The sequence below is a fragment of the Glandiceps talaboti genome, chromosome 22 (assembly GCF_964340395.1).
Source record: "Glandiceps talaboti chromosome 22, keGlaTala1.1, whole genome shotgun sequence".
Lineage (NCBI taxonomy): Eukaryota > Metazoa > Hemichordata > Enteropneusta > Spengelidae > Glandiceps > Glandiceps talaboti.
The window spans coordinates 7,824,585-7,844,148 of record NC_135570.1 but is presented as its reverse complement, the minus strand read 5'-3'; the positions used below and the strand labels follow the sequence as shown (position 1 = coordinate 7,844,148).

The window sequence follows — 19,564 nt, the reverse complement described above, 5'->3', positions numbered from 1 at the left end:
TTGCCCTTACAAAGTGCGCTCTCTCACTTTTTCGATATTTGCAATATTTCAAAAATCTTGGATAACAATTATTGTCTTGCAGTATTCTCACTTCTAAAGTGTAAGTTTTGAAAGAAATAACGAAAAATTGAAGATTATGATATAAAATTTATCACATTTGAAAATCCAAACTAGATCAGAAGATGTTGAATTCGTCTCTTGGATTATGACAGTAAACGTTATTAATTCAAAATCATTTGGAAAAATGAAATCTGATTACTCTATTGAACATCATGATTAAAATACTGTCATATTGAAAATAAGATGTGTAATTATGAAATTGACATGTGCAACCAAATTAAAATGAAGGAGGATTTTATTTCCCTTTGTTTGTTATTAATAGCTACTACATTAAAGCTTGCTTAGCAATACCACGATCATATAATGTGTGTGAAATACCTCAAATGGATTACATATTGTGGACTCCCTTTCCCATGATAACATCGTTCGTAATATATGACTTACTTGACCTGTGATATCAAACAAATTGAACCTTGCATACTAAACTGTTCAATGTGTGTAGAGTGCTGACATGCCATAGACTTAGCACATCACCATAGGCAGCGTCTATACTTCGACTGACAAAGTAATCGCGTTGTTGTTGTTGTTGTTGTTGTTGTTGTTGTTGTTGTTGTTGTTGTTGTTGTTGGGCGTGGCACGCTGTCGTTGCTACGTAGTGACACCAATGACAGTAGTGCAAGTAATACAACCACGAGGTATGACGTTATAATAGCCAACGTGTATCACCTAGGAAACGACGAGGGAACTTCTTAAGCTCATACGTTCAATCATCTCTGACACTTAGGGGTAGTTGTTTTTTTTACCTTAGTTGTTGGGGGGATATTTTTGGTTGGGAGTCATTTTGAAAAGCACCACTCTTGAAGTTTGTGGAGGGGGAATAGAAAGGGGGTCATATTGTAAAACACCACTTGCAGTGGTTTAGTGTAGGTGTTTTAATTTCTAGTTAAGAGTCTAATATTTGACAGGGGACAGATAAGCCAAGCCCGACACTATCCGATAATATCGTCCGTTATTATCGAATAATGATTAGACGTAACAGATGCAAACTTAAATTTTATCGGATAATGGCTGGGTAAATGTCAAACCCTCGTGAAAATACTCAAACAGATAATAAAACAAACAGTATACTATACTATATTGAGCCAACAGCTCATTGCAAATCTGGTGAGTAGACTGTTTTTGTAAACATTCATACGTAAACATTAAGTTAGTAAATCACATTACGTGTACCTATAGATAACCAGTTCAAATTAAGCTTACGCTATTCATTACACCGATATTTCCCAGCAAACTACGTGATTGTTTCAAAACTACACTGACACAGGACAAAAATAACTTTAAAACAGCTTACCGATGGCTTGAAATCGCAAGGCCAGTCCATCCGAAAAGTGGGAAACCACCTGGGAGTGTACAGCAATACGTGTCCATCCGTTAATAATTGGTCCGATCAGATTTAGGAGATAGTCGAATGACCCTGGGTCCATTCGAATATCCCTGGATGTCAAGAGTTCTCTCGCAAGACTGCTGTAGGCAGCAACATGTCTCTATTCTTCAGCCATCGCTTTACCCAAATAGATTTGTTTCTTCGGCCTTACTGAATGTTTGCAGACAAAATCCTCGATACGCACGCGACTGCGACTTTGTCTGTGGCCCATCTTTCAGACATCACTCTTTCGGGTTCAAAACAGGGGCACTATGCTTTGTGTCGGGAACCTTGTGTCCGATACAAAGTCTACGAGACTTGACAGGTGTTTCGGGGGCTTATATGTAAATATGTGTCGAACGTACAAATTTGCATTTTCAATTGTAACAAAGTATAACTTTTACAAACAAACACACACACACACACACACACACAAATACACAGATATCAATCAAATCGGGGTTTTTTCACCATTATTAAATTTATTACGAAATAACTTGTTTCACTAAAGGAAATTGGCATTGAAAACTACAGATATCTTACAAAAATCCAAAATTGGAATAAATAACGATAATTTTACATAATGCATTAGTAGTATATACAATCGAAGTGAAGTGAATTCATGGTGACGTCATCGTCATCTTTAGCTCTATGTATTTACTAGTGGTCCTTTCTTAAAGGGTTACGCCTCAGGAAATCAAGGTATTTTTTTAAAAAGAAGATATACACTGTTTGATTCATTATTTTAGAAAAAACAATCTGTATTTGAAAACTTATTGCAATTTTATTGCGAGTGTATGAAATTCTTTTAATAGTCTTTCTAATGGTACTTGGCCTAGGCTGGTCTACAATTGATTTTATCGGTACCCACGTGAGGCTCACGTGCTACTCACGTGGTTTCAAAGTTAAATAGCCATAGCAAGGAACACGAGCATACATTTAAATAACAATTTTTTACATTATTTTTTTATGATCAATACTCCTAAGTAATAAAGATATATTTTATCAATATATCAGAAATAAACATGACAACCTGGTCATTAAATTGCGTGTTCATTTATACAATGTGCAATATACAAAGTGTAGTTGGTCCTAGCAATGTAGCTATGGTAACCTCGCAACGTAGTTGTGGCAACCTCGCAATGTGGCTATGGTAACTGTAAGGTAATAAATAACACTGTTAAATAGAGAAAGCATCTCGCGTATTGCATAAAACATGAATCGAGACTTTCTCGCGTTGTTGCTAAGGAACGGAGTATTTCTTCTGCATTGTCTGTACACATATTAAGAAGTTATCTTACTTCCTAGCTTTACACTTCAACTTTGTTACTCGTCTCTCACACTGGTCACATTTGACTGAGCAACACCAATGAAACTTGCAGTTACAACTTGACAGTTCGGTGACTGTTGTCTTCTTCACCTTTAGTCCACAACTCGTACACAATCTCTTGCAACTTTCGCGTTCCCATCTCGAGAGTCCATCTTTATTTTGCCTGTTGCCACGAACACATTCTCGCCCAACGGTTCCCATGGAACCGATGGAAACATTCACTCTGCAGTAATTGGGAGATTCCTCCATGAATACCAAATCTTTTTTACTTAGTTCGGGTAAGGTCTGTTCACGTGCGCTGTTGTATTGTTTCAGTTTGCCGCTGACAAAATCCACTTGAATGCTTCTCTCGTACTTGCGTTTTAAGAAATCACCAACGACGCGAAACTCAGCCAACTGCCTCCAACACGTCTGTGTAGTACAACTGCCTGATACACCGTGGCATTTACAAGTGCGTTTCAAAGTTTGACGAACAGCCTGGAACAGAAACAGTAAACAAAACGTAAGTTTGCGATTCGAATAAACATCTTGAAAAAAACGTTGATGTGTCAAAATACTCGAACATCCCAGCCGTTTTCAACCACGTGGTTGACGATTTTGTGTTTTCGATTTCGTAACAATGATGGGTTGATCGGTTAAAAAAAGAACAACCAACTGAGAGAAAGTGTGTGTACATGTTAGGGACGCTCTCAAATCATAATTTGGGTTTTCATCATTTACCTGTGACGATAATCCCATTTTACGTTGATTCATTTTGGTACAACATTGCTTCAGCCAAATAAATTTAGAACCGTAAACACAAATTCAAAGACACAGTACCTGTAAAGCCGGACAAGTTGAGTATTCATGACATTATAGGTGGTACAATGTCATGCACTCAGTTTAGCCACAGACAGGGAAGAAATTTCTTCCTTGCCTGTGGTTTAGCGATCTAGATCATCGCCCTCAAGTGACAGGGCCGTGGGAATTTTTACGCATTTTGTATTGTACATACACACATTTTCTGTAATCGCTATATGTGCATCTGCGCTTTCCCTACTTGGCCACGTGGAGGCGGGCTTTAGTTAACAAACTAAGTATTAGACTTCGACTTGTGCATTATAGAAAGGTAGAAAGTGTACATTATATGAATACATATAAAACTGTCGTGTAAAATGCCCTCTACACAACCCTAATTGTGTGTGGTGCTGTATCTGTAGTTCTAAAGAAACATGTAAGTTGATTTTTCTTGTCTATTATTGATCTTAGAGGTCTGTTGACAATTACGAAAGTTCCAAAAATACCAAAATGATAACTGGATTGAGTACTCACCCTACGACCTGCCTCGTTATTGTGTAAATTCATCGCAGCACGGGCATCTTTACCAGTTTCAAATGTATCAACAACTAGTTTAGAAACATCTTCACCAAAGTTGACATTATCACTGCATCCACCCCACGTCCAACCTTCTCCACCTGTAAAAGTAGCAAATACATACAACACGTCACTTACTTGTAATTGATCGAATCTATATTGAGAAAGGAGGGTATATACGGTATTCGTCTCGCTAGTAAATCTATGGATTCACTAACACCCTGTTGCCTGTGTAGTCTAATAAATGTGTATGCTACACTATACTGACCTATGCTTGGAGACTACAATTATTATTGTATTAGCTTCCCGATAGCAGATTTTCCATTGTCCTACAAACCTAAAGATTATTTGCATTATGGAAGTTACCTTCCCGATAGTTGGTTTTCCATCGTCGTACCAACCCAAGCAGGTTACAACTTTCAATAAGAAGGTATCATGAAAGAATCAAACTAGTATATACATATCCTTTAACATGTTAACCATTGGTTGATATTATCCATAAGCAGTTAGTTATTGTACCTAACAAAGTTCTGGCTACAGCTAGTGTATTGAGGAGCGTATAACGGGACATGATGTACTCACCTTGACGACCCTTTTTGCTGTCATCACATCCACACTTTTCAAAGTCACCAAGACTACAATTCCTCGTTAAAGTATACATAACGCCAGCTGAACTAATGGCATGGACAAATGATGTCTCCTTGTTCGCTGCAAGAGAACAAAGATTTAATATAAAACACCGTAAAAATACTAGCCAAGTAGACTATTCACGCTCCTGACTTCTACTAGAGTCCCGGAGGTATACATCCCAAAAAGATATACGGGTATGTGCGGCCCAAATGGGTCACTTTCTTCAAAAAGAAAATCCCTAAACATGGGTCGGTGTCGAAATTCCTTTATTATGGGGTTGACTAACATGGGAAATCTCTTCATGGTTCCAGTCAGAAATACATTCACATCATTAGAATGAAGGTAATTGACCGGATGGTTGTAACCCCTAACAATGTGTCTGTTTTTGTATTATAATGGGTAGATATTTTGAACTTGGGCCACACATCCCGTCTGAAAATTTTGAGGTATCCCCTCCCCCTCCCCGTGGGGGTCGAAATCCGCTAGCGCAAAGGATTAAGGCTATGAAATACACAGGGGTCCGAGTTAGAACATGGTAAACATTTTCTTCACGAATTTCAAGGAAAATTGTTGTACAGAACGAACTGGCACGATGCAAACAAATAAATACTAAAATACTAGTACTGCATGACCTTGCCTAGATAAGGCATATGACAAACAACAACAACAACAACAACAACAACAACAACAGTATTTGCATTAGATTACCCAACAGCATAGTTTGTAGCTTAACTAGTAACAGTTGTTACAGACTAAGTACATCTGTCATCACATCGGCAACGTCTAATTTAGTGAAAACAAACACTTTTACTCACCACTCGGTAAGGCATTCTGGTTGAAAATAGGCAGTGAATTGGGATCTACAGGACAACGCCAACGATCCCATAAAAACTGGTGATGACACTCTTCCATTCCATGCTGTACTCCAGCTATTACACTCCGGGTGTCTGTTAAACCTGCCTGTAATAGATAAGAAACAACATTTTAGATTTAAAACCAAAATGACGTGAAAAAAATTATACTTGGTGTCACTAGACACAAACAATGACAAAATCGTAGACCTAAACTCATATGGCCCAGGTGGGTTTCCACTTGCGGAGTGGTGTTTCGAATGTGACCTTACATGCTAACATTGGACTAAAACAGGATGGACCTCGGTGTCAGAAAAAGTCCGCTATTTTTCCCTTTTTAACAGACGCAGTGTTCGTACTTAGAAGACCAAATAGATCAATTTCCATGGAAACAAACCGAAGGATGTGAGGGATGGGGGTCCCCTGGTCACAAATTACAGGATTGGAATAACACATGTATGCACTGAAACACGGTATAAAACTGATAGTGATAACAAGACAGCATGTATACTAATGTTACACATATCACTGGGAGTTGCAAAAAAAATTAACAGTAGTCTATCTTTCTTGTTCCGCTGTCAGTTATTATTGTTGACAGATATATCGGAGCAGTAAACATAATATCCCTGGTGAAATTAATCGCAATCTCTCCATACTTTCGTCTCGTTGACTTTTCCGTGGAATCGACGAAATATTTCCATAGACACAGTAGTATTAAACCTTCTTCGTCCATATTTGCAAATGAAAAATGCCAGAATTGCGACGAAGATAAAACTCTTCAACATCAATGTTTTGTGCTCCAGAAAGTTTCAATAATACAGATAATCAAGCTATTGATAGTATTGGTAGAAGACAAAGCTAAACACAGACAAGGAAGAATGTATTTCTTGTCTGTGGCCAAACCAACGTAGTGGTCGTACACTCAGAGTAAACAAAGCCTTGTGCTATTGGTATTGAAAACGTCCCTTTTGACTTAACGCGGTTTGACTATTGACAGTTCCCTTTATACAAAAAAGAGATTGACTTTTTTGGTATTCATATTTGAGGTGTCACGTGACGTATATTACTTGCAAAAAATATGATCAACACCAAAGATTTCCAACATTTATTATTGACTGTAGTTGCTATATACACGGATATGTCAGACATGTTTGACAAACAAGTGAAAACAAAACATGTTGATAAACTAGTCAACCGGTCCGCACTCGGTTCATCGGTGTTTACATACGGACAACAACAGGCAGTTATACATATTATAGTATAAACACGGAGATACACAAAGGTATCTTTATGATATCACGATGAGTACATGGGATTAACAATTTAGTCAATCGGAAGGAGCATTTGATATTTTTTTTTTAAAGGACCAAAAAGGTACGAAAAAGCAGCTTCATGAGTGATTACATACAAACTGATCAAACCCATAAGTAGGTCTATCGACTGACAATGTCCAGACAGAAAACGGTGATCTGTGGACCACACGGTACGATAATACGCTACTGCAGTCGAAACAAAAGACAATGGTGTGGGAGAAGTATCTGGCCAAATATGCCTTCTTAGGAAGCACTTTCTATCTATTCACTATTCCAGCTTTTGATAGTGATCTGATTAGCTAGCTATTACCTACTCAATAGTCAACAGGAAATGCTAACACTGTAGATACGTACTATCACATACCCGGCACACCCCTTTACCAGAAGCTTTGTGGACCAACTTACTAAACACTAACGGCATAACACTCTATTGAATTGTGATAGAGGAAACAGCCAAGACGGTTTACAAATTCACTGACAAATTTGAGCTCACAATCATCTGAAGAAAAGTTCTTAGAGAAAAAAGTTTGGAATGACTATATTGTAAGTGCTACACACCCCTATATTTTAGTACAAAACACGTGGATGTCACAAACCAAAGAGAACACATTACAACACGAGTCATGGTATGCAGGCGTTATAACAAAAAACTTCACCTTTCATGTGAATACATGTGTCAAACGGTAGGTGAACAATCATAGGACCGAGCCACACAAGGGAAAAAGTCAACTGTAAGGAAATTAGCTTTAAAGCACATATTAAAGATTCGTTCAGCCGAATAAAAAAGTTGAAGGCGGGCGGGTGGAGCTACACAGCAAGCAAAATGACACCAAAGGAAAGCTTGGTGACTTGCCTCCGATTGATTAGTTCTGGTCCATGGACCCCAAGCTATATCACTTCTTTCCAACATTATCTTGTTGCATGTCTGTCCCAATACAATGCAGCTGAACCAGAAGACAAACATAATACTCAACAAATAGATTCTTCCTTCAGAAAATAAGTCAAGCGAAAGTGATTCAAATAAAGACGCTCCGGTTCGGAATTTGCCTTGCCGTGAGAAAAACATCCAGGGTCAGTGAAGATACTGTATACAGTGTGTGACTTAAAAACATGACGAGATTCGATTTATGCCTACCAGTGACGGTTTAGCGATTAAGATTGGGGGCATTATAAGGTTGATGAAATAGCGGACAGTTCCTGACACTAATCATTGTGGTGTCCGTACAACAAATAACTCGTGATAAAGTCTGTGACCTAATACGCTCAGGGCATGTTTAGCAAATCGAGTCACTGACATTGGAGAAGTAAAAAATGTAATATTAAATTCCGGGGCTTGAAATGAACTAATGGCCTACCCACTCTGACATTATTAGCTTTTATTAACACCGAGGTAGATTCTAGAAGATGAGACAACGATACCGACAAACATTACTTGGTGTTTTATAGCCTGTACATCGAATCAATGCAACCGGGAGTTTATTACTCCGTGTAGACAAAAGTTTTTTTCTTACCCACGGGAATGTTCACTGTTTGTGGACGGAAAACTTTGCATACGTTTGTGGTTGTCCGTTTCAATGTTAATACTTTCACTCGTATTGACGACAGAACGGAAACGTAACAAAGGCGGAACCACTCGAAATAGAGGAACTCTTGAAATGTACACTATCGTAATCCGACATACAGGTACTCGTGAAATTAACAAGATCGTAATCTGTATAGCAAACTTTTAGATGTATACGTCATACCGTAAGCTATGGATCAAAATGTCAATACTAATAGCTAAGCTTTAGCTCAATTACATTGAAATGACATACCTGAGGGCCGCTCATCAAGTTGTTTAACGACCTGCGGTGTAAAAGAAAAAAAAAGTGTTTGTTTAATTCTATGAACGACTGTAAATTGACGACAAGGTAAGACATAATAATAGGAACGTCATAAACAGATATGGAGTTCTAACACGTATACCTACCAAGAGTGGACCACATACTGTGCCTGGATCGCCATGAAACATAACAGAGAAGATAGTTTGGAAAGCATGCTGAGATGACGTTATACTCCAGAAGACGACGACTTGCAACCACTGTGTCAGTCAGTACAACACACACTTGGGCAACTGGTGAATGAATGCGAGTTTGCTCCTTAATACACACTTTACACACACCGCGCTTTTTACCACATCTAGATTAACGATGTGGGATGAAGAAATCCTCAAACAAAAGGGGTGTTTGCAAGGAAGAACCAATGAGAGTGAAGCAACAAGTTCAAACAGCAGAAAGATAAAAGATGCCGCCTTTCCCTAAAGACCACAAGTTATTGGCTAAATGAGGCAGAAAACGATCGTCGGCGAACACCGAGTGACAACTGTATTAACACACTGCATAAGAATGCTCCTAAGTTTTGGCACCCTTTTGTTGTGTGTCAATGTGCGCTCTCTTGTACCTTGAAGCGGTATCACCGACTACTGTGAAATGCGCCAAAAACTGACCTTATTCATCCATCCGTAAATTATCACGTTGCAGATGTTAACGTCTTTCATCATCTGAGTCACTACTTCAGTAGTCATCATAATTTTAATGACGAGATGAGTCTGACGGTATTCTAGTGTCAACGCTCTTATCTTCGAAGCTACTGGAATTACGCAAACAATGTAATACACAGCTATGTGTTCGGTAAGATCCACGTCAAAGCGATGTTGACTTGGGGATTGTTTGTGTATTTCATTCACACTGCTAATAATTAAAGTTATCCATGATTCCAACGATGGAATGCTATAAGCCGAGTCAAATAGCACGGTGAATATCGCCATGACAAGAAATCCACACCGTGCGTCATGTCATGCATTTTAATATGTGTGGCCCACACACTACGGTGGTATCTTCCTGCGTCCCCCCAGTTAATGCTCTCTCTCTACTTTCTCTAAGTTACGATTTGTGGGTTTTCATTTTATTTGGTCACTTGAACTAAGTATACATTTCCCTTTTGACAGCGGACGTAATTAGAGCAGCTTGGTGTGTAATTTATGAGTGGGGCAATTATGTGTGTCGAATCCGCCCAAGCAATTAACGAACCATTTGCAGATCGACTACAAACTCTCTTAATGTTTCAAACATCAGTTACGCTTGACATGCTTACAAAAGTGTTGTCTGTTTTTTACAAAACAATCTCGAATTGCTTGAACCAGCCGCATTTGTAACAGTTGTAAGTAACGGAGATAGTCATTCTGTGCATGGGGTTAGGAAGGACTTTTCTACCTCCATGTTCTGTGTAAAACAACACGTGATATGTTCGTAGCTACTACCAATTGTCAAACGCAAATTATTAATATGATGTAAATGGCGGCCATTACAAAGCAAACTCTCTGAAGAAAGAAACCTCTTGAGTAACAATAGCGGTAATTGTAGTCTGATTAACACGTTAATTAAACAGAGCTGGTCCTATTGAACCGTTTATTAAAAGGAGACTAAAGGTATTACGTCAGCCGGATTTGTAATTCATCATTATAGCATGTTTTCGTCACTTTGTTGTAGTGAGAACATGATGCATCTAATTACTGGCGAGTGATGATGATACGTCATCACATTGATAATACGTTGACTGTATGATGAAAACTATCTCATTGCTACTGTTGGTGTTGAGAAAGACTGACAAATATGTGAGAATTAATGTTTACATGTAGAATCGTGATTTTGATCGAAAATAACACGATAAAGCTATAAATGCACATGGATGGCGAATGTTTAAAGTGAGAACTCGCACGTTATGTAGAATCACTTTTACACGATTGTCCAAACACTGGTTGTAGTAGACCTAAAAGCGAATTGAAAAGACAAAGTTTTTGAATTGGATTAATTTGATCTCATTAAGATCTGTAAACTTGTTTAGAACCATGGCTGTATCACTAATGCATAATGGAACATAACAACAGTAGTATCCGGTCATTATGAATGTCGTTTTCCATGCCCATGCATAGCCCTTTTTTCAATAATTTACTAAATACGAACAAGATAAATACGAACAAGAAGTAATAACGGTTGAACATCGTTTTTTTTACAGCGTGTATATATAAATTTAGAGTTGCAATTGCACACTGTATATCCTATCATTCATCGCTACTACGGGTCGTACTACACTATGACTTCGCACAGTCTAAATACAACCCTTCTCACTGAACTGTTACAACTCAGTGATTGATTAGACCACAAGATTACAACCCTTCTCACTGAACTGTTACAACATCATAAACATCCCCTCCACTAGTGCACTGTATATGTCTACACACAGGGGCATGTATTACTGTTTAGATTGCCGTTTTCTTAGGAAAACATCGTACTAATCTTGCTGCTACAAACGTATCAATCTCTATACTACGTAGAAATATCTCTTTTCTCCTTACAGGTAGGAATATATAGTCTAAAGGTTGGAAACAACAATCTATGGAATATTACAAGCCCCTATGTGTCTACACACTGTGAATAACATTCTACCAGTATCTATGTTGGTTTTAAATAAACAGTTCTTGCAACAGTTGTTGATATAATTGTTTCTTCATAAACAATGGTCTCCTCCATCACTGACAAAACTACTCAATACCGTCTGTGATGGTACTATAACAATAGCGTTTACTTTGTACAAAAAAGATCAAAAGGGACTGTTTTTCTCAACATTTTTGTCTCGTCACACAAACAAATCACAAACAAGTCGAGCAATTCACACCAATTAATTGAGTAGCTCATTAATTCACAAACAAGTCATCCAATTTACACCAACCAATCAGATCACTTAATTAATTCATAAATTAGTCAGGCAATTGACACCAACCAATCAGGTAACTTAATCAATTCACAAATTAGGCAGGCAATCGACACTAGCCAATCAGGTGTGAATGGCCCTTTCCTATCATATCCTGATAGACATACCGCGGACGGTCTTTTGTGATATCATCACAAACAGTTTTTGTGAAACCCGCTCAAAGTTTTTTTGTAGGGGAGTCGAGTACTATGATTGACATTTACAATGGTCACGTGATAGAGGCCCGAGCTGCTGTGACGATGCTACACACGCCTTGATACTGCATCATGGCAATAGTTATCTGTAAAAGTCTGTCCATTGTTGCATTTATATTGAGCTTATTAAACTGAATACCATATTCACATTGTAGTACTTTCACTGAACTTGCCGAGTTCTCTAGTATATACCAGCTAAGTTCGTAAATGGCCGACTTCTCTTAACACCGCTGGGTGCTCACGTAACCGAAAAAAAGTGTCCCTTAATTCTTGCAAGATTGAGTTAATATTTTCCTGTAGCACGACATATAAATCTGTGGTACATTATAATCAATTTTAACTAACTTCAAATTAAAAAAAAAAAAACTTTACTGGCCGAAATATACCCAGTCTCGCAAACTAGAGCTGCCATTTCTTCTACGACACTGCCTCTTGGTGGTGCGTCTTGGACGGCGCCGTATAAGAAAATATTCCTGTAACATAATGTAAACATATAGCATTTGCTTTAGTAATCAAACACTTTTTTGGGGGAATCTAGATAAATTTAAAGGCACAATATCTATCAAATGTTATCATTTCTTGATGTCCTATGTAGTAGGAATTTGTTTATCTATGTTGCCATAGTAACGGACTAGACTCAGATGGAACTATTTCTGTGGCATATTTCAGGGGCACTCAACATATATGTCATGCATGAGTTAACATATTTTTCTTTGATATGTCTTTTTTTTTCAAAACAGTCAACTCATTGTCAAAGTTGTAAGTATACAGCTATATGAGACAATACACGTACACTGTATACATCCTACAACTTTGTCATATATCAATTGTGTTGCGAACAGCCCAAGGCTGAAAGGGGAAGGGAAATAGCCAATGCGATCACAGCCATTCTCAAGTGAAGTATGTCACGAACAGATTATAGGTTCAAAGAGGAACCGAAGTGGAGCTTGAGTGAAGCTAGTTATCAGGTAGCGCCAATGGTGTTGTAGCACAACTGTAATTGGCTGTTGCTATGGGCATGGTCTTGTTCCTAGGTATATTTACATACATTTTTTTATTCCTTATTCACTTACCTACCTATCCCTGTTGTTATCTTTGTAATATGCAGCATCATTTCAATGTTGCTAAGGGCGTGGCCATGATTGCTAGGGCCAGTTGTGTCAAAATGCAATCATTGCTGTCACTGAGTGGCTAAAGTCCTGGGGCAAGATTTGAACCATGACTGTGCATTAGTCAACCCAGCTGTATAATGGGGACCTGGTAGGATAGAGGTTGCAATGTGAATACTTTATCCTATGTGCTTATAGCGGCTACAGTGGATTGTATGCTCCCCAGGGAGTTGAGGATGTATATAGGACCGCTGTGCCACTATAGATCCATGCCAGGGGTAATAATTGTAAAGGGCTTTGAGCACAAAGTGGGAAAGTGCTATATACAAACTAACATGATTATTACATACATACATACACACACACATACATATTTACACACACACACATATATATATATATATATACATACTACATTCATACACACACACACCACACCATGCCTATGGCACTACTAAACTACCTCAGTGTACACAGTTGTGCTAAAAATGAAAAATTCCTGAAAAGCGCCCAACGGCATTTTTTGTAAGTTTATTGTTCCCCACTAAATCTCGCTAAAGGGTGGGGTATGGGTAAACATCATGAATCAATGGAGGACCTAGAGACAAAATAGTCATTTTCTCTCAAAATGCCATTTTCATCCTCTGTTATTCTTTGCACAGACCTTTTCCTATGAGGTATACAACTACCTTTATCCAACAGTAAAAGGTATGAATAGAAAACACACATTTCAGTCAGATGTAATTGAAAAGTGTGATAGTATCACCTTTCTTCAAAGAGATACAATCTTACCAGATAACTGTACTTTATTCTAGTCCCATCACATAATGATGGAGTGAAATTATCATCGAAGTCAATAATCCGTCACACCTGCAATACAAGTCATTCACGCAAACCAGAACTGTTATTTCTTTGGCAACACTGCAAAATTGGCAGTCTTGGTGCGTAAAAGTGGCTGTGGTTTATGACAATGAATACAAGTATGAACTGTCTGTCTGTTCGTCCATCCATTTATCCATCCATGATCCACAAACCCACCCACCCACCCGTCCATTCACCCACCCACCCACCCACCCGCCCACACTGCATAGATAGATAGATGTGGTCAGCGGATTATATAAAATCAGAGACAGATGGAATACTCAAAACAATATACAAACACCATTTTGTCCCTTCACATAAATCACTTTATTTCTTTCACAAACAAAAAATATACAAATTATTAATCGTATTTATAAAAGTCTGGATATATATACAATAAATGTAAACTGACTATTTTAGTCATTCTGTTAACTACCCTACCTATGTTAGTTACATCAAATAATTTGAACATATTTCATGAATATTTGATGTTTGAATTGTGTCAACTAGCTTTATATTTTAATATCTATATCTAACACCCACTCATTTATTTATTGAGCTTGTGTGATGTTTTGCGATCGTCCCTTTTATATAAGGTACCTATATGACTGTGGCACCCTTAGTTTCAACAAGCTGAGACAGACATACAGACAGACATCATGACATGTACTAGATTATATAAATTGTATCGAGTTACAATCACAGACTTGGTCAATGTTGTTTCATATTGATTTTTTCAAGTAGGAAGCCATGATAAAATTGTTTTATAAATTAAAAATCCAAAATAGATCCCAATCCTCAGCCATATGGCCACTTTAATGTCAACGTGGCACGATATTTTTAGTTTCTGTCTTAGCTTGTCAAAAATAATTTGCCTGAGAGTAATATTGTACAAAGGGTTAGTTTCACCATAGTATATGGTTAGAACTTAAATCTATTAGGTGTCAATGAAAAATTACCCTCTGTTCAAAATATTTGATTGCATAAATTAGTTGGTCAGTTCTTGAACTTGCGCAATTTCTTAAAATCTTTGGAATATCTGTGTAACATAGTCCTGCTTCTCATGATTGTAAATTTCAAAATTCTGTCATTCACATTTTTTGTGAAAAATACACTGCAAAAAAGAAAAAAAATGTGAACGAATAGTACATTACAAGCACCATTGTGTGAATCAGCATTTACATATATATACAAACACACTACTGGTTTATTTGGGGGGAGGGGGAGGGGAGATGACACAACTCTTGCTGATATCATTAGTCCCCCCCTTTGTTTTGAGATCTGTCTGTGCACAAACAAACACATATACACCAAGGCACAGACAGACAGACAGACAGACAGACTGACTGACTGACAGACACAAACACCTACACATTGACAGACACAAATACCTACATACCTCTAGACAGACAAACAGATACATAGACACAAACACCTAGACAGAACAGACACAGAAATGCATACACATCTAAACTGCCAGACAGACACAAACACAAACATCTACACACAGTCAGACAGACTGACCATGGAGGTATCTCCCCTTATACCTTCATAGACCAACAGACATGCAAACACAAAACGACATCCAGACAGACAGACACATCTCAAAAGACACACATCCCACTGCTACATCTTAAATTGCATCTTCCGCCCATGGCACATGTGGGCTTAATACTGGATTAAAATTTTCAAAAGGAAAGTGAATGTATGTAATTACTGTGGTTTGGAGTGTGCCTACAAAGTATTACAATATAGTGTATTGCATAGCTAACAATGACACAGAGTAAGAATGACTATGATGTCATCGCTTACACAGTAACTAATTTACATAATGACATCATTTGTATGTAAATGATTGTTGCCCTCAATTACAAACAAAATTGTTTGAAGGTACCGCCTATAGAGTTAGACTATTGTATGTGACGTCTCTATGTACATTATATCTAAAACCTCACTTAGCGCGAGGGTTTACCACTCCAATTATCCACAGATTACCTTATTATTAAGGTGACGGTGTCATCACCCACTTCTCAAATTCATACAAAAATAATCACTTTGCCAGATATGATTCACAGTTGAGTGTACTTGCAGCATTATGGCTTTCTCTGCAGTCAACTATGACTTTCAACTAAAATTGCTATATTCTGGCTTAAATTTACGTCTTACAATAACAAAAATGAGTTAGTAAACACAGTTAAAAGTTGTACTGGAGTGATTACAGGGACGTTTGCCCTTTCCTACGTTTCATGGCCATATACACAGGGATGTAGATAAGTGCAGATAGTCAACAAAACAACCTATTTCTTGCCGGGTCCTTTCTTAGGAATTTAAATTTTTTTGTATCAACCACTATATATCCATTGTTGGACAGATTCATTGGTCTCCCTAATTTTACCTGCAATTTTTCAAATTAGCTACATCCTTAGCTATACGATACTAGTCTAGTGTTTCTGTCATTCATAGATTTATCATTTGTATTTGTATAGAGTGTGTACACACTACGAGAACAGTGTCAATCTTTCGCAGGCGATACAAATCAAGACTAGGCTAGGGAGTCATAACCTTCACGTAACTCCCTAGTTTGACTACAAATGCTATATTGAAATCAGTCTATTGTTCTACATTCTTATATTGTTTTTACCCAATATGATTGGTCCATTATTACCATATATCCCCTTAAAGCTGCACTAGCTGCAACTGGAACATTTTTTTGAAACTAGTTTACTGGTAGATATGACTTGCTTGAAATATCATACACCTTGAACAGTATTGAATCACCTGTAGGTAAACATATTTGTGTAGCTGTACACATATATATGGTAAAATGAATCCAAATACATCAATTTTAGGTCCGCACCAAAAAATGAGCACCCCAATGAATCACGATTATAACTTATTACTATACTACTGATAGATAAAATAGACCTCTAATTAACATATACAATGTCTAATTGTTGGAATTTTAACAATTTTCTACGAATACATTTTTGGGTGTTTGATTTGATTGCATAATATACCAATTACAGCTAGTGTAGGTTTAAAACAGACATCTTGAAATCTGGCCATTATATTGGATTGTAATATCTAATATATAAATACTTGGTGGGCAGGTAAGGGTAAAAGGAGTACTTCATTAAAATTGTGATCTTCATACAAAGATACTATGAATTATACTTGGTCAATCTATAAAATGAAAATCGTAATTGTAAAGATTGATGTCATTTCCCCAAAATTAACATTCACTTGGCATGTCAGGAAAATATCATGATTCTAGTATTGGTGTTTGAACCTTCAGATTGGGACGTTATTCATCCCCTTCTCGTCAGGCAGATTACCATCTGATCCAATCTGATTAGAATCTGATGTCGTGAGTACAGCTTAATTTCTTTGTTTACCTCTATAGCATTTGTCTATTGTTGTTTATTTTCAATTTTGTTGCTCTGTGAGTGAGTGAGTGAGTGAGTGAGTACCTTGTTCCTACATCTGATCGCCCCAATACCATAGGCATTCATAATCAAATCTCATCCGTACACAGAGCCAATCAAAATCAACCTTATAAGTTATAGTTAACATTCCAGGGGTTGAAGATGAAAATGTACAAATCCATCAAAACAATGGTGTCTGTACTCTACACTCAAACTCTGTTTGAACACAGTATTCTGAGGTACTGCACCCATACCTTTTTGACAAAAGTGGCATTCTCATTGGTTGAGTGGGTTACTTTACTCAACACACAGGATTTGAATGTAAGCTGCTATGGTATTGTGTAGGAAGAAGGTACACACTCACAGAACAAAAATATCAACAACAATAAACGTAGGAATTAGAGGTAAATAAAGAAATTATGCTAAGTTCATGACATCACATATTAATTAGACCTATGACCCCTTATTACACTAAGGCTCACATGTCCATAGGTAATGTGTACTGACTAGTGGGTCAATCTGTTGACAAAGACTGATGTGTGCAGTCGAAAATTTCAGGTAAAATTTTCATATTTGTGATTGGAACAAAAGTTAAATTCAATACTAGATTTTATTCAGATTGCATCCGATCTTCATGCCCAAAACATTCCTACTGGGATAGTAATATAGCATCTCTTAGACTCAAATGGTGCATAAAGAAATGAACAATGTCCTGAATGAAACGAAAGGTACATGCAGTAACTATGCATGCTGTCACATCATGGAAACAGACTGTTGCTATGGTTACTAAAACACTAGCGTTAAAACTATCAACAAATAAAATTCAAAATGAAGTCTCTCATCACTCCAAACAAATACAAAAGAATAATCATTTCTTTTTGTTGAAATGGATATCTGCATAAATTATTAATATCATGATCATGGTTTTATAGGTTCTAAAAAAAGTCAGGTATAGAAAATAGGAATTTGAGCTGAACAGAGAGAGGTAACATTATTTCTTGCCATGTAGGGTTAATAACAAGAAACTTATTATATATTTATATATATATTGACTATAACAGAACCCCATGACACGTGAGTGCAAGTGTGGCATACTCAGGGTATTTGTACAAGTGCTTGCAGTGTTCTCTGTGGCAGTGCTTTCCTGAGCATAACAAGTGAAAGTGCAGCAGAAAACACTGCAAGCACGAGTGCAAATACCCCTGAGTACCCACATACATTGGTAACCCAATAATGAGTATCCTAGGGAGTGAACACAGAAAAATCAGGACATTCATCCCTATCAAGCCACAATGCTGATGGCCATGACCGATCACATAACTGATGTGTTTTGGGCTTGAAAATCAGAAATATGTGCCCTTGCCCCAAGTATTGCTGGCACCATGCAACGAAAATAAAGTGGAAGTCAGAGAAAAATCAATGGACTGAGATGGTTATATTGATGTAACCTTCTGTAGTATCAATACTTTCATGAATGACAGCAAAATAAAGTCAATAACATATTCAATTCAAATCAAACGTATACACACATGGAAGCAATGTCTCATGGGAAAATATTCAAGATTTTCACATTTGCTATAAAACGATTGTTCCCATCTTTATCATGAGTCATGTACTACCTATTCATGTACTCTGTCCTTTTTTCTATCAAAATACATTCTCAACTTTGGAATTGTCAACAATTACTTGGAAGACACCTTGATTTCTATGTAGTGAATTGCACACTTGGCATATAAAGCTCTTTAACTATGGTTTTTCCCCAATAAATTTAAATTTCCTGTAACCCGGGCGATGAAATTAGCATAAATCCGAGGCTACTCCAGAAGGATAATAATACTAGTCCCTGGAGTTTAAGACCTTTAGTTTTTTCATCAAGCTCAACATTTACTGTAAAAGTCCAGTCAGACTTATTTCTGTCTTCAGTACACTTGTATTGATTACTGCTATCAACTTATACATAGGATTTTGGGTAGCTTTTTGGTAACATACTCAACTTTGAAATCTTGTACAGAAGTCCTACTGCACTTGACATGTGTTCGGCCATTTTGGAGATTTCCTGCAAGGGTTTATGGGAAAACCTCATGTGATGTTCAGTATGTTACCAAAAATCTACTTTATCACCAAAATCATATGTAAGTTGATAGCAGTAATCAATGCGCTGTAAGATACGTCGTGTCGTTGACCGATGTGAGGGCGCCACATCACA

At 37.4% G+C, this 19,564-nt stretch overlaps 1 protein-coding gene across 2 annotated transcripts; it reads right to left on the bottom strand.

The window, feature by feature from the left end:
• Nucleotides 1-1,956: 1,956 nt before the first annotated feature.
• Nucleotides 1,957-9,472, bottom strand: LOC144452230 (protein Wnt-8b-like). Of its 2 annotated transcripts, none has more exons than XM_078143283.1 (6): nucleotides 9,446-9,472; nucleotides 8,775-8,805; nucleotides 5,612-5,756; nucleotides 4,749-4,874; nucleotides 4,125-4,267; nucleotides 1,957-3,290 (listed from the first exon to the last, which is right to left on the bottom strand). In XM_078143283.1, exons 2-6 carry the CDS (start codon nucleotides 8,787-8,789, stop codon nucleotides 2,781-2,783), a joined length of 939 nt encoding a protein of 312 aa, XP_077999409.1. In that variant the 5' UTR covers nucleotides 8,790-8,805; nucleotides 9,446-9,472; the 3' UTR covers nucleotides 1,957-2,780. The 2 variants fall into 2 exon arrangements, with proteins under 2 accessions (XP_077999409.1, XP_077999408.1); XM_078143282.1 differs by lacking the exon at nucleotides 9,446-9,472 and adding an exon at nucleotides 8,930-9,391.
• Between the last annotated feature and the right edge of the window lie 10,092 nt (nucleotides 9,473-19,564).